Here is a 16,285-nt window from a genome sequence, read left to right as displayed (position 1 = left end):
TGAGATTCCAAAAGTCCAATGCCTTTGAGGCTGTCTCTTTACCCCTGTGTGACCATGGGCTGAGACAAGCCTTCCTAGCTATTCACATCTTCTTTCTCCCATGAAAGGGGCCTGCTTACTACAAGCCACAGCACAGCAGGTAGATCACCTTGGAAAGCTGAGCCAACCTCAGATTTCCTGCCCAAGAACAGTAGGACGTGGATAAACAGGTGTATTGTGCCAAAAATCTCACTCCAAGAAACAGTTAAGAGGAGAGAATACAAAGGCTGAGAGTGTCTGAGAAGCACACACAGGTCAATAACCACAAAGGCGATGGCCAGTCCTGTGCCCAGCTGCAGCTAGACAATACCTGAGGTACCAGTAATTCAACAGGAATTCTAGCCCCAGCCTCTGGCAAACCCACTCTGTTTCTAGTGCCAACTAAACGTAACTAAATATGGCAGCAGAGTTTGAGTTTGTTAACCATTTCCACTATTTTACTGTCTCCATCAGGATGTTTTTGGATGACTACTGTAGGGCAGGCCAAGCAAGAAACACAAAACAGGGCAAAAGGGATCTGCATCACTTACTGAAAGCACACGCTTCCAGGGCAGGAAGAAGGCAAGCTTGTGATTTAGACTATCTGTAATCATTATAGGTGCCCTTTGTTGCATGCTGCAACAGCAGTCTGGCTGTTCACTTTGCACAACACAGGAGAAAAAATATTCTCTTAAGTTATTTTTCCAGTGATGGGAATAAGCTCATTTTTCAGTTGGTAGTTATCAAAACAAGAGCCAGACAAACTCAGTACTGTACAAAAGTGTGTTTATTTCAAAGCTAAACTACTCACACAAAACAGTGGCTCTGAACAGTGGCATCAGTCCTTACACAAATCTACAACAGCCTTCTGGGCTCCAGGGCTTGGGGTCTACAACATTCACAACAGAACTTCTTTTCATAGTAGTCAGCAAGCATTGGAGGGAGGGAACACAAACATCAACTCTGGCACAATTCAAGGAACTGTGCCACAAAGTGAGAAAAGATGTCAAGACTCTTCACAGGAAGGTTGGTGTGTGAGCAAAGATCTCACAGAACACCCTGCTCTCTGCGGGCTGTTTGGCAAGGAGCAGCCACCATCGTCAGGAGGGAACTGCGTTATTCCTGTAGACAGAAAACAGGACTGTTGGGTTGAATAATATGCTGGACTTTTTCCAAGGACTGAAGTGGTTGAGAGGTCACATTCACAGTGTGCTTGTTTGTGGCCTGGAGCCTGTGCACCAGCTTCATCACGCACACCTGGTCCCAGCCGATGCCCTAGAGGGGTTTGCCTTCTTCCTGCCTTAGCCTCTTGGAGAGATGCTCACTGACGACCAAGAGGGGGTTGGCTTTGTAGCTGGGATCTGCGATGACCTCATGAAACTGGGCCACTTCCTGTTCTCTGAGGAGAGAAAAAAAAAAACACATTCAATTGGTTCATGCAAAAGAGACTAAGCAGATAGGAAAAAAAACCTCATAAAGCAACAGGCTTCTGTACAGATAGGATTATCTTCAGTGTGAACTTCAGAAAGGAACAGTGCAAGAAACGGACCTTATTTACCCAAGGGCAATGCTCAAATTGCTGCCAGATCTTTGGAATCCAGCAGCTTGATCTCATGCCTCAGACAGAAACAATCGTTGCCAGTGTCAACTATCGTTTGGCATTTTTTTCGAGCTTTCCTCTAGTAAAACAAGAGAGACCAGGAGTATTTGGTAAATGTGCTCAGAATGAAGACTGCTTCAGACAACATGAGCACAAAACCAGATTCTGCACTTGCAAGCTCACATACTGATTCTGGTTCATTCTGCACTTGCAAGCTCACATACTGATTCTGGTTTATTGCTCAAACACACAGGCTTCCTATGTGCAACACTAGTTAAGACACTAGTAGGGGCATGACAGAATTACCTCTGTATACTTGGTCACAGCTCGTTGCTGTGGAAATCTCTCAAAAAGCAAGCAAGCAGGGAGGAACAAGAACAGAGCACAAGGAAAGTAAAAACTAAAAACTGAGCTTTCATGTAAGTCACCTTGATCATGGTCTCTCCTTTGCACTCATGCAGACTCTCCATACCCCTGCCACACACACATTTACTTCCTCCCATGTTGTTGTAGATCAGATCAGCAGAGCACTCTTCAGCTTGTAGCAGGCAGCTAGTTCCCTCCCTACTACAACTCTTCATAGAACTGACAGGGACACCTCAGAAGCTGCGATCAGAGAAAGCAAACACTGCCCAGCCACAGAGCCTAGCTCTAGAACAGTTGTACTGAGGGGAAATGAAGTTCTTGATGCCTTGTGGTCATATAAAGTATCAGACAGATTATACAAAGGAACAAGGAGTTGCTAGACTTCTTGTGAAACACCAATGATTATTCAAAAGTACTTAGTGTTTCAATTTATAAGAAAAAGTTTGGCAGATATCAATGCACAGCTGTCCCCATAAGGGATGCAAGGCTTATTAGTTAACTAATAACTAATAACTAATCCCAAAAGTACTTCAGCAGAGCAGCTGTAGCACCTCTTGCTATGCAGAGATTGAAGAGATCCTCACCTACACAACCACTGGAGGCTTTCCAGAAGCATATCAGCTAGAGCTGCATGGGCCAGTGCCTTAGGAGACTGAGCCACAGCTCAGTGCTGCAATTCCAAATAAGAAAGCTCAGACAAAGGGCACACCAGCCTACCTGTTCACTCTCACTTGGCTTAAATCAAGTAGGAATGTTTGGTGTGGGTTTGTTCTGAGACCCCAGAGATCAAATCCAGGAGGCCAAAGCTAGGATTCTTTTCAGTGAGGCAGGAAAAGCAAACTCTTTAAGGAGTAAGTGCAGCTTCTTGTGCTCTCTTACATGTTATACGAGACAGAAGTGGACTTCATCCATCCAGAATTGACTGAGTTTGGCAGGGTTCTGCTGTGGTTCTGTGCTTTCTGTTGTCACTATTCCATATCAGAGCATCATGCAGATCAGTGGCAGTTAAAGAGTTCATGTCCTGGTTCCGTGTTACCGCCACGTGGGGCAGGGGCAGCATCCCTGGAGGACTTGGCAGAGGAGGAAGCAGGGTGGGACTGCAGGGTGGGACTCCAGACTGGTCCCCAACCGCTCTCTGCCTCTGGCCATCTCAGCTCGCCTTGGAGCAAAGCGCATGCTGCCCTCGCACAGCCGTGGTTCAACTCCTACTCTGGGTACTTTCCTCTCTCTCGCTGTGTTTGGTTTAATTACATTTAGCCAATTCTTGTTCCTCCTCACATCCCTCAGATCTTTGCCATGGTGTTTTCATTTGTTAAAACAACCTGCTCCTCACTATCTGCCCTCCCCCCTGCTCATCCCCCTCTCCTGGAGCATGTGGCCTGGGGCGGGTCAGGTCATGCTGCAAACCTTTCCTATTCCTTCCTTTTTTTTTTTTTTTTTTTTTTTTTTTCTCCTTTTTGCCAGGCCTGTGCCCCCCTGTCACAGACTTACATCTAGGGATAACCCCGTGACAGGTTCTGAACAGGTCACCAGCAATATCCTGCATCAAGAAAAGGTGCATAGAGGTTCTGTGATCTTCATCCTTGGAGATACTGAAAAGCCAGATGAGCAAGTGGCTCCAGGTGACTCTGCCTGAGCAGAGAGGTGGACCAGATGATCTCCAGAGGTCCCTTCCAACCCCAACCATTCTGTGATTTTAAGCAAGAACACTGGACATCTGATAACCAGGGACTTACAAGAGCCTGTGTTTCTGAGCTTGTTTCATCATACAGAAGTCTGATGGTTCTGCCTTTGCTTTTACATGCCTGCGGAGAGAAGAAACAAAACAAGTGTTAAGTGTTACAGAGGAGAGGTAATTTAGCAATTGCTGTTGAATGGAAAGAGTCCAGTGTCTCATCATCATCTGCCTTCCCAGGAAGTACAGGTAATTGTCTTGAAATCACAGAATCATAGAATGGCCTGGGTTGAAAAGGACCACAATGATCATCTAGTTTCAACCCCCCCTGCTGTGTGCATGGTCGCCAACCACCAGACCAGGCTGCCCAGAGTCATATCCAGCCTGGCCTTGAATGGCTCCAGGGATGGGGCATCAACTACCTCCTTGGGCAACCTGTTCCAGTGTGTCACCACCCTCTGTGAAAAACTTCCTCCTAACATCTAACTTAAACCTCCTTTGTCTCAGTTTAAAACCATTCCCCCTTGTCCTATCACTATTAATGCATGTGAACAGCCATTCCCCCTCCTTCAAGTATTGGAACACCACAATGAGGTCTCCTCAGCTACCCTTTTCTTCTCCAAGCTAAACGAGCCCAGCTCCTTTCCTCATAGGAGAGGTGCTCCAGCCCTCTGATCATCTTAGTGGCCTCCTCTGGATGCGCTCCACGAGCTCCATGCCCTTCCTGTGCTGGGGACCCCAAGGCTGGACACAATACTGCAGATGGGGCCTCACAAGATCTGAGTAGAGGGGGACAATCACCTCCTTCTCCCTGCTGGCCACCCCTTTTTTAATGCAATTATTTTCATAGTCAGACTGTGATAGAGATGCAGACTCCTTCCATCATACACTGATGACAACTCTGGAGTCACAACCAAATGGGCAGGAGGTAAATGCACTATTTATAAAAATAAAATTGTATCGTTTAGTTCTAGTACTGGTCTTCAGTTGATCATGTTTGAATCATCTGCTGCTTATCTCTAACTTCTAGGTCAAAACTATACCACTGCTTGGAGAAAAGATCCCACTGAACTTCCCCGCTGGTCATGTATCACCCCTGCACATCTCATGTTCCTTGTTCAACACTTCAGCATTTGTGTGTGTCATTTACAGGCACCGAAAGAGAGCTACCAGTTGTGCTGCAGGGCTGTTGGTGTATAAGGCTGCACTTGTATTTTAAAAGTGGTTCCTTTCTCCTTGGGAACACACATTCTCACCAAAGGTTTGTGAGTGTTAAGTTAGCTCCTGTGTACAGCTAAGGCACAGCAGCAAGTACAGATAAGCACTCTCTGCACCCATTCCCTATTGCTGAGCAAAGTCTGAGGAGACCAGAGGTCTAATCCCATCCTGCTCAGGTGCTGAAAGCATTTGACGCCTAATGCCAAGCAGCAACAGAAATCTACAACAAAGCCAAGGGACGTGCAGAAACAGCAGTGGCTGCTTTTGGGTCTTGAAGTGCACAGGAAAGGAAAATTATTGGAAGATTATTGGAAAAAACACAGCAATGGCATGGTGGCAGCTGGTGGATAAAGCTTCTGCATGAAGAAGCTCTAAGTTCAGAGAGAATAAGACTCTGGATGAGAAGGAGGGCTCTGCCTGAAGATGAATACGAGTAAAGGACAGCACAAGACATTGATTGCTCCAATATCAGTACCTACAGCTGTTCCTATGAAAGGATTCCACGACACAGAGCCTTGGGCAACACAGCAAAACTAAGCAAAAGGGCAGGAATCTGATCCTCTGCTAAGCCTATGCACTAGGCTCCCAGCATGGCCAGTGCAGGACTGTGTTGCTCTCCCTGCTTCCTATTTTCCTCTCTGACCCTGAATCCTTTCATTCTTCAGTTTTTCCATTTTCTCTTTTCTCTTTCCCACCTGCCCTGTGTCCCTTCACCCTATACAGTCTCATAATCTCTCTCCACTTGATCTTCTCTGGCTCCTCATCTCTCCCTCTGCCCACCCTGGACCATTTTATTTTTCCTCAGGAGAATCCTGGTGAACACAAGCTACTGAAGGTTGCTCTCCTGCTACTCAATTCCCCTCCAGCCCAGGATACTGACAAAGCTGCCCACCAAACCAGACACACCCCAACAAGGCGGATGTACATCAGCCAGCCCACACTGGGACCAGGAACCAGGCAATCGATGCCTGCACACTGCTCACATACTCACAAGGCCCTTTTGAGGTCACCCTCGCACGGCTAGCATTACACAACAGATCTGACAGCAGATGAGGAACAGCAATCAGCAAGAGCAGACAAACAGTCACAGGGTTTGAGCAGTTCCAGTCATGCTGCTGCATCCAGTGGTATAGCAAGACAGTGACGGAACAGACATGCTTTCTTTGCATTCATTAACCACTTGGCACGGGGATAGTTTCCTGGTCACCACGTTGGTTTGCCTGGATTGCTTGTGGCAGCACAGAGAAAGCTGGACAGCAATCCATGCTCACTAGAGCAGGGGCTTGCAGCCTCTGGGGCTGCTTCAGGGTGCACCGGCCCATTTTTACTTTTAGCCACAATGCTGCTTTAAATGGTTCCGTGCTACTGAAGGCTTTTCAGTGCTACTCAAGGGCTCTGCCCCACTGGCCAGACATGCCTGAAAGGTTGCTGCCTGACTTTCCCACACTAAGCCACCAGCATGCTGCCTGCTCACTGGGCTTGTGAATGGTAGTCCTGCTTCATTACACTTCACTGCCTTCGTCTATTATAAACCCAAATAAAATCTCTCCATAATGCTCTCTTACCCAGCAGGAGATCAAATTCCTGGAGAATCTAATCTTTTATTCATAACACTAACAAACCATCCTAGTATTACCCTTCATTTACGTAATGATTCAAACCCTATGAAAGCTTCCTCTGACTATCTCAAACACTTCAGTGCACACACCCTCATGTGGTACAGGAAGCCACAAGCCAGCAAGCAGACTGCTTCCAAGGCAGAAGAGCACTCCACGCCATGACTCCTCAGTCATGGGACTGCCTTTTGGCCATCTGAGTGACACCAGACTGTGCTAAGCTCCCACATCTTCTGTACCTCCTGCTGACCAATCTCAAAATTCTCAGCCAACACAGGGCTTCTCTACCCTGCCGTACTGCTGGGCTTTCTAGATATCAGAGACTTGCAGCACAAGCTCAAACTTCCAGCAGGAGAGGAAAGCTGCCATTTTCCCACAGAAGGGTCTGGTTTGTAGAGAGGCAGAGCCAACAGCACTTCTCCAAGGATGTCTCACTGCAGATTTGTGCAGGAACACCAACATCTTTCACAAGTATCACATGCCCTCTGTCATATTATAAAACAGAAGAGGGATTGTAGTGAGTCAGTTGAAAGGACCATTTTGGCCAGTGTTCTGCCTTAAAGCAGCCTGCAGCAGATGGCTAGAGAGGGGCAAGAACAAAGAAAGTGTACAGCCACAACCATTAAAACATTTACAACTCATGGACTTTGAGCTGATTGCAAATTATATACATGAAGCAACCCTCCCAGAGCTCTCTCCTCACTGGCTTTGTAGGTCACACCTAAACCAGGAGACACAATATTCTACAGCAAGGAACAGTGCAGCACAGAAAGCTTCCTGTTTGCACCAAATCTGCAACTTGCTAGCTTTTTGGACATCCCTTATGTCTCACAATGGAGATGAACTACTTCCTAACTACATTATACTTACCTAATATAGACTACTATATTCCCAAGTTTCTTTGTCTCCAACTCCTGTCCAGGCTGAGAATTCCTCACCTCACTAAGTGAGCCCTCCTGCAGAAGCCAGGCCAGAATCTTCACCATCTTCCTTTTAAGTTCTACTCTATCTTTTGAGGTGGTCCACAATTGCAAGCTGCACTGACACTAGGGAAAGCAATGCGCAAAAGAAGCAGTCAACCTGTTCTATCTCCTCCTGTACATGCTTTCTGCAAACCATTCCCTCCACACAGCCATGGCTTAACCTCCAGGGAGGACAGTGAGGAGGGAGAACCACTCCTGAACACAACCTGGAGTCATATATCACATAAGGTTTGCACGTGATTGCAGAAAGAAGGAAAAACCAACCGTTTCTGCTTAGGTTAAGCCCTGGTCCAGCACTCCACTCAACCAACTGCCAGTCCTTTGCAGAACTCCGTCTGTACTTTTGCTGCTCATTCCCACTGAGAGGACAGACTGACTGAACTGCAGATTAAAAAAAATGTTATTGAAAGAATTAAGAGCCAAGTTCAGAAAGGAAGTATTTTTCCAGGCTTAGATACAAGATTATGTAGTTGCTGTTTGTTTGAAAAGTGACTTTCCAGAAGAACAGCACACTGCCAACTCAGTCATGCTCTGTAGTAGCCAGGCATCCCTCCTGGGTCAGAGTTTCTTTCTGGGGCACCCCACAACTCACAAGAGGTTCCACAGTCGTTTCAGCCTTGATAGTCAAACCAAAGAAAAGGGTGCTCTGCAGGCAGCCTTGTACTTGGCTATCCTCTAATCCAAATGCTTGCTTAATATGATCAAAATAAGTTTGCAGTTCCAACCCCTACCGAGTAAGTGGAGGTGTGAGCATTTGTTCACCACACAGGGCTCTTTCGTTCTGCACTGGGAGATGCAAAAGCATCTGCAGCACTGACTGAGCAGCCAGGCAGAGTGCTGCACTGAAAAGGAGAAAACACAAGGACGATCAGAACACACCCTAAGGCTGGCCAGGATGGCTGAAGCGTGAGTATCAGAGGATCAGAAATAGCTTTTCTCTTTCAGTGCAATAAAGGGAAAAGAAAATCCATCTTGTACTCTCATCCAAAATCATGTTCCAAGCCAACAGGGTGAGTGGAGAGTCTGACCTGAGAGTAAATCTCTATTTTAAGGGCTTGAACTGCTTTGGGAGGGAGCCTGAAGGTCTGGAAGGACAGAACACCATGCTGCATCACGGTCAGCAGCTCATGCAGGAAGACAGCAAACAATCCTAGCATGCAGTACTGTGCTGAATCCTAGCTCTCCAGATCTGCTTCCCTCTGTCACACCACAGTTAGGTGAATTCAGGAAAGCCAACAACCCCATACTTGCCACCTGCAAAACAAGAATTAGTCCCCTTTGAATACTACAGGTAGATCCTCCTAGAAAATACAAGATTTCTCTTATTGCAGAAAACACAATTTCCTGAAAATGATGAGAACAACCTTCATTATAAAACACATCTCAAGAGCAGATTCACAGGTGAGCTCAGCAGCATTACACTCCGGACACTTGTGTACCAGTCCTACCACTCAGAATATCCAGTCCCTTCTAGTCTGCCTCATGCCAAGTCTCCTCTAAGCAATACAGTTCTCGTAAACGTGGATTCAGAAGGCACATTTAAGCTTCTTGCAGCAGGAGTAATATAGAAAAAAGTGAAATGTAGTTGAGGTCCTGTTCTCCTAACTGTGGGCCCCAAGCCTGTATTGCCTGTAGCTACAAGCTGAGCTGGAGGGTGCTTTAACCTGCAGGAAGAAGGGAACTAACACAACCCATTACCAGGAGACACATACCTCTGGGATTCCTCCTTGCCCTTGATACCTGCCTTCAGATCAGAGAGCTCAGGCAGGGCTTCCATCAGTGGCTGCATGTCTCCCACAACAGGTGTTGCCTTTCGCTTTGCTTCAGCTTTTTGCTTCTGCTTGGCTAGCTTCACACTTTCTATTTCTGAATGAGAAACAAGATTTCATTTGGGTAAGCAGAAATGTTTTCAAACAATGGTCTCCTAGCAGAGGCATACAGTAGACAAAGGAGATTAACTTAATTTCAGTTTTTCACTCTGAATTGGAAAAATCAATGGGAGGTGGGAACAGAAAGCTGCATACTGCTTCGCAGTCCCTGAGGCTCTCTGGTGCAGAAGTGCAGCTGCCTAAGCCTTATGGAATCAGAAGCCCCAGCAGAACATGTTCTCTTCCACACCAGCCCACATAAGCCTAGCTGGATGCCCCCATCTGTCCTAGACATCCCTTGACAATACCACCAGATCAGCCCAGTAGCATGTGCAAGCACCCCTTTCTCCTGCCAGGTGGGCTTGGAAAGCTGCAGCATTGCCTTGACATTCAAGCAGTTGGTGTGAGGTGGGACAGAATGGGAAATCATACTTCCTCTACATGCACCCAAGAGAGGCTGCAGCTCCCAAGGCCTCTGCTTATCACAGTGTCACCGAACTGGAGAGGTTGGACATGGTGGAGCACAGCAACAGCAACTGCACAGCCAAGAGCACTGAGACAGGAAGGCTGCAGGCTTCCAACACAAGGCCACAGAAGCAGGACAAAATCTGCAGAGGTGGAAATATGAAAGCAGCCAGACTGCAGAGCACATGAAAGATGCCACCTGGGATTCTCAGTGTAACCCAGCTGATCACGTTCAAGAAAGCTGAACTGAAACTTACTAGCTAGCTGCTTGCTAGCTTTAGTATTTTTGTCTTGTCCACCCCCTAACTAAGCTGTTTCAGTCAAAGAGCAACAGTTTCTGATAAACTGTAATGTTTGCTATACATGGGTGTTTTTGATGAATCTGGATTGTAAAAGCTTCTGCGCACAGCAATCCCTGCCAAGAACACAGCTTTCCATTCTACATCACTTCTTTTTATGGTCTGGCTTTATGAAGCTGGCTACTTCAGTGCTTTCATAAACAGTATGTGCTCTAAATTTTCAGACACCTGATTCTGCACAAACATCCCAAATTCTTTTCCTACGAAGTCTCTGGTGTCTGAGGAGCCATACAATGAATATATTTTGAAATGTGCATACTTCTAATGTTTGAACTATTGCATAATTTTTTTCCCCTTCTCTAGTCTCTCCTACAGTGATTTATTGGAACTGAAGAAACCTCCAAGTTTTGCATTTGCACTACTGGGCTGAACCGTAGTTCTCAGGGTTCTGGCATCTCGTGTCAAGAAAACAGTCCTGGAATAAGAAAAAACAACAAACTCTTGGGAATATTTAGGAAAGCGCAGATTTAATGGTAATAACTAACTTCTCAGATAGAAGTAGTTTGACCTAAAATTTTCAGTCTTGGTGTCCTTGCTAAAGAAAAGCTGACACATTTCGTTTATTTTCCACCCGGTTTGTAGCTTTAGAGCCAAGAGAAGAGAAAAGAGGCCATTGTAGGGCCAAAACAACATGCCCAGTCTTGAGTAAAATTGTTTCTATGATGGCACATATACAAGAGGGAGCTATTAAAAGGAGTGTAGGAGGCCTACTCCTAGGATTTCACCTCCAAAGCAACTGATCAGGGCTTTGCGAGCAGGAGTATGTACACTTTCTTAATTAAGACACACATGAGTCCCAGTCCTTTTATTGTCAGAAACCTGCTGAGTGATTATCTTCCTCTACAGCTTCTGGTACTGGTCACAGTTAGACACAGGATACCCAGACAGGAAGATCTCAACTGTGCTCCACCAATCCCTTCCAGTGTTCCCTCAACAGTATCAGAAACACAGACGAGGAAAGACCTTCATGAGCACAGAATCTGCAAGTTCCAGGCCAGTTGTAAAGACTAAAAGAGATATGTTTTTCTGCTCAAAAGGGACACTGACTGCAGACGTCAGCAGAATTTGGAAGTTGTTAGCTGATGATAATGAAGTTTCCCTTAGCACTTAGGGTGTTAAAGTACCAGCCAGAGACACCTTCACTGTGACTTGTGCAATCACAGGTTGATGGACTTGAGCTCAAAGTGCAGTGAGAGATCAGGAGCAGAGAGCATATGGTGCCCCAGAAAGCCACATTGCCCAACCCCCAACACAATCTGCCAGCAATTCTGTTGGACAGAAAGGTGCTAGGGGAAAAAACAGTCTCAAGAACAGCTCCAGGTGGCATAAGGAATCCCTCTGCCACTCCCCATGCCTCAGCAGTATCTCAGAAGCTGACATGCACAGGCTGCTTCTGCTGATAGTGAAGAGATGCTAGCCAGGTTGAGGATGATGTTCCCTGCTCCACGAGGGAGCAACAGCAAGCCTCTTGTACAGCTCTGGAAAGGTCTCCATGCAAGACCACCTTTGACTGCTTTGCAGGATGAGGTTCCTTGACTCAACTCCCACTAGCACCCACAAGTGAGTCCCACTCCGAGCTGCACCGAGAAAGAAAGACCCAACCTTTAGACTTGACCTTTAAAGATAACTAAGGATGTCAGGCACATTGCAAATAACTAACAGGAGGCAGTGCATCTTGCCATACCACAGCTAAACGTCTTCCTATACTGAAATATCTGAAGCAAAAACACAGACACTCCTCCCAAAGCAAACAGGAACATTTCTGCCATGGGCTGGGTTTGTCTGGCTCTTATTTCACAGCCTCTAGAAATGCAAGTCAGTAGTGGGTGGGTAGGCTCATCAGGGCATGTGGTGCAGCAACAAAACCAGCAGCATCCAGAGACATCGCTTGTGGAAAAGCAGAAGGTTCCACCACAGAGCTCCACTAGTTTTCTCAGAGGCCTGGGATTAGCTGGTGGGGCTCTACTCCAGGCTGTCCTACATCCACGGGATGCTACCCAGCCCATGCTGTGACTGCACAGCTGGTCATAAATCTCCTGGAGCCCGAAAAGATACAAAGAAACCTGCTAGACCTACACTGCTATGATGTCTTCCCTGGATAAATGAAGGTTTTTAAATAGTCACACCGCATATGGAGGAATAACAAAAACAGGTTTGGGTAAAGAGTCAGTCTTAGTGCTAAATACCCTCTGTAAGGAGAAAAAACACCAGGGACTTTTTTCTGCAGTTGCTGGGGAGCAGGCTTGAAGGTTTTTGAGAAGCAATCAGCCCCCCCGGCCCCAGCCCTTGTCCTGCCACAGCCCAACACTTTCACCCACACCCCACGTACAGAGGAATCCAGCAGCCACCCTCTGAGATGCCCCCATACAGCTGTGCTTGAGTACTTACTCTGCAGCCATCTTTCTTTCCTCAGCTTCATTTTTTCTTTTTTTGATAGAAGTGTTTTTTCTTCCAAGCCTAGAGAAAAAGAGAGATGTGAGTGAGATGAGGACTGGTTCTGCACACCAGCTCCCTGTTGAACTCATCATAAAGACAGATCAGCAGAAGCGGCAGCACAGGCCCTGTTTCCTTAGGCCAGCTAGTTGGCTTTGAGAAAGGCTTTTCAACAGAACTCTCCATCCTGCTGCCTGCACTCCCACAGTAACCAGGCCTGAGCAGCTGGCATCTCCTTCTGAAAGCTGGCCATGACTGCTATTCACTCCCCAGGCATCCACGCAGTGAGACATGTTGTCACAGATCTCAGCTAGGCTTTATTTCCTTGTTGAGGCTGCACGGGCAGCAGGACTGCATGATTGCCAAACCAAGATAAATGCAATAAATCAGTGAGAACAGAGTTGGAGGGCCTACAGTTTCCAGAAGTGGAAGCAAAAAAGCAAGTTTCGATATGAAAATATGCAGATCGATAGAGCCAGGAAGATGAGTAACACACTGTGAGCACATGAGGGATGAAGGAATGGCCTCCTGACATGGCTACCATGAGCAGCAGGCCTGTACTCCATATCTGCCCAGACAGCATGGGGCAGGCAGTGGGAAGATGGTGAACAGCCTGAAAAAGACAGGTCTGTGGCTCAGAAAAAGGCTAACACACACTCCATACTAATTTCAGTACCTTGAAAACAGTTGTTGCTCACTGATATCCAATACCAAGGGGAAAAAAATGTCAACAGTTTTTACTCAAGATGCACTGTAGATACTATAAAGTTTTACCTTATCTTTAGTATTTAAAAATAAATGTTTAATCAACTTTTCTGCCAGAACATCCTGAAAATACTGCTACAGGAATGCTAATAGAGGAATAAAATCCCCAAACACTTGGACTATTCTCAAGTCTGAACAGGAAAAAAAAAATACATAAAAAAACATAAAAACCTTTCAAACAAAATTCAAAGAAATTGGATATATGAATTTAGTATAACTCTGAAAACATTTCACTGATGACTTTTCTGAAGCTTCAAATCTTGCACTATGATTTAAACCAAAGCTGGATCACCACTTAACAATCTCAATGCAGAAAGATCAGATGCAGATTGACGGGGTGGGGAGACCAGAAGGTAACAAAAACAAGTTGAGTTTAAGTCTACGAAGAACACAGTGAATCCAGCTGTTGCTTTCACTGCCTCTTGTCCCAGAAAAACTAAGAAGTAACAAATAAAACCATACCCAGAAGTGACCAGTTATTTACAAAGTTCATCTACTCATTTAAAGTGTAAATTTCATAAATTCATTTGCCGAGACATCAAAGCTGATGCTAAAACAACTGACACATAAGCTGCCATCAGCTGTGATTTATTGGGCTCTGGGACTCCTTTGAGTGTCCCCTTCCCACCAAGTTGCCTAAACCTTGGGGTTGCAGCCCCCAGGGCCCCTCTGCAGCCAAAGGACAGATGAGTTCCATCAGCCTGCTGCTTGCCTTCCCTGAAGGCTACTTGCCTTCAGGTGCCTGACTTCTGCTCCAGCCAGGATTAATGCTGTGTATAGATGTGCATGTAGCACCCGCCTCCTGCTGTAACTGCACATCCACCACAGCCAACATCCTGCTATCCCCTAACCAGCACTGCAAATCCCTACAATTTCACTGCCAAGGAAGCAAGGATGGATCGAGGAGGTCAAAATGCGAACAACAAAACTGCATCCCAGCAGTGTGCAAGTGGACGCTGGGACTGGAAGCTTCTTTCTCCCAGTGCTCTGTGCAAACCCTGGCTGTTTGAGCACTGGTAGCTTTCAAAAGCAGCAGTGCTGTAGAGACTCGTCCCCTTGCCTGAAAACATACTCATTACTTCATTAGGAAAACAGCACCAAGTGGGATTTGTTAATGAAAAAAATTTCAGCTAGCTGTCCAATTCTAGTAATAACATCAATTCTGATATTTATTTTTTTCTCCCTAAACAGCAGCAGAACATTTAAGGAAACACAAAAGCTGTTTTCTTGGCAAGAGCCCAAGCTCTACACCAGCAGGAGGATGAGCACAAAGCACCCATAGCCGCAGCTTTGTGGGCTAGTGCAGGGATGGGCAGCAGAGCTGTACAACCCCAGGGCTTTGCAGCTCTCTGTCTGGGAAGTGCAGCCTGTAAGCACTGCCAGGGTTCCAGCCTCCTTGTGCTATAAGGCATGCAGCTCCAACCTGGAAAGGTGACAGGAACAAGGCCAGCTCATCTGTCCGCACCCCAGGGAGGGCACTCCTCTTCCAATTGTGTGTAGGGCACGGAGCACCTAGTCTGCATCAAGCCCAGTGCTGTGCAGGAACAGCACTGCATATTCCACATGTTTTCATTCCAAACATCCTTCCTCACCTATCAGAAGGGTGCTTTTTAATTTTTTTTTTTTTTATTTTATTTTTTTTTCTTTTTATTCTTGCTGCTGGAAATTGCCAAGTTGTTTCTGACAAATTCCAGTTACAACATCAAATGCCAAAGGTGGTGGAAACTCGCTGGAGAACTGATTTGGTTAGTTAATTAACAGTGCAGGCTGTCCCCAGGTAGTCTTTATTTTTATTTAGATTGTAAGTACCCCTGAAATCAAAACCAGACTGCAGATCCATTTGAATTATTTTTCCATTAAATGAGAAAGGCTCAGGTCCACCTCTCCTGCAGTCCATTCTACATGTAATTTAACAAGTGCTGCCTTGGAAACTTTGTTCACGGGGGAATAAAGGGATTCGCAAAGCCACATACCTTAGCTGAGGTAAGCTTACACATTGTAAGCTTGATAATTATTCCTTTTAATGAGGACGTGTTTTCCTTCCCTCTGATGTACAAAACACCTTAAATATAAACAGATTGTAAAACAGCAACATATTTTTGCCTACTATAGCAAGTGTTAGATACTATACATTGTGACCCTCAAGATTCTGCCTGAATGTCACAGTTACTTTCACAACATTTCATTTCTAAATAGTCATGGGTTGGGCTTTTAGGTTGGTTGTTTGTTTGCTTGCTTGGTCTGTTTTTGAAGGACTGTTGTCACAGTCTTTACACTAAAAATACATACAGCCCCACAACACATACAATCACAATTTATCACTTCTAGGCATTCAGAAACAAGCCCAGCATAGTTATGGGACTGGGCTAACAGCTTCTTCCAGGGTCTCACTTCAGACAGCACAATGTAGAATGTGAAAACATGGCCCTTTGTAGGCATTTTTAAACAGTTCCAGGCAATCACACTGCTTCAAGGACTCAGTTGTGAGCAAAAACGTCAGACATAAAACTGCACCTGTGCTACACTGCACTGTAACACAGAGTTCTGCAGCACTGGCATCTGTTCTCTCCTCACAAAGCTGCAGTGAAGCACCAAGTCCCCTTCTGGTAAGAGCTATTAAAAAACTGCACACAGCGTTATGCGGTATTCCCAGAACTTGGGTGATAAGTAACAGTGAAGCTGTTGCTGCCCAAAACATAATATTTTGGCAAATATTTTGGGTATAATATAAAATGAAGTTAAACAACATCAGATGTGTTAATTTCAGCCCTTGTTGCTCAACAGCAGCAAAAATGAGCATATGCCTACAGGCTGATTTTCAGCCTCTTTGCTCCCTTACTCTTAGTGCTTGGTGCAGTGGCTTTTACCCAGCCCAAGTCCTGCCATCCTGAGTACTCTCTGAAAACAACAGTGAAGAGA

The 16,285-nt window shown here is 45.8% G+C and overlaps 1 protein-coding gene across 1 annotated transcript in view; it reads right to left on the bottom strand.

Annotated features, from left to right (window-relative positions):
• Positions 1–787: 787 nt before the first annotated feature.
• Positions 788–16,285, bottom strand: part of SLX9 (SLX9 ribosome biogenesis factor) — a 48,961-nt gene continuing 33,463 nt past the window's right edge. The window contains exons 3-6 of the mRNA XM_072342406.1: positions 12,557–12,625; positions 9,189–9,342; positions 3,721–3,789; positions 788–1,417 (exon numbers count right to left, since the gene is read on the bottom strand). Of these exons, the coding sequence (XP_072198507.1) occupies positions 1,294–1,417; positions 3,721–3,789; positions 9,189–9,342; positions 12,557–12,625 (416 nt within the window). The 3' untranslated portion in view covers positions 788–1,293. The remainder of the gene's footprint in view (positions 1,418–3,720; positions 3,790–9,188; positions 9,343–12,556; positions 12,626–16,285) is intronic.

Source organism: Excalfactoria chinensis, chromosome 7 (genome assembly GCF_039878825.1).
Source record: "Excalfactoria chinensis isolate bCotChi1 chromosome 7, bCotChi1.hap2, whole genome shotgun sequence".
Taxonomy (NCBI): Eukaryota; Metazoa; Chordata; class Aves; order Galliformes; family Phasianidae; genus Excalfactoria; species Excalfactoria chinensis.
The sequence above is the reverse complement of the archived record's forward strand: the minus strand, read 5'-3'. Positions and strand labels throughout refer to the sequence as shown.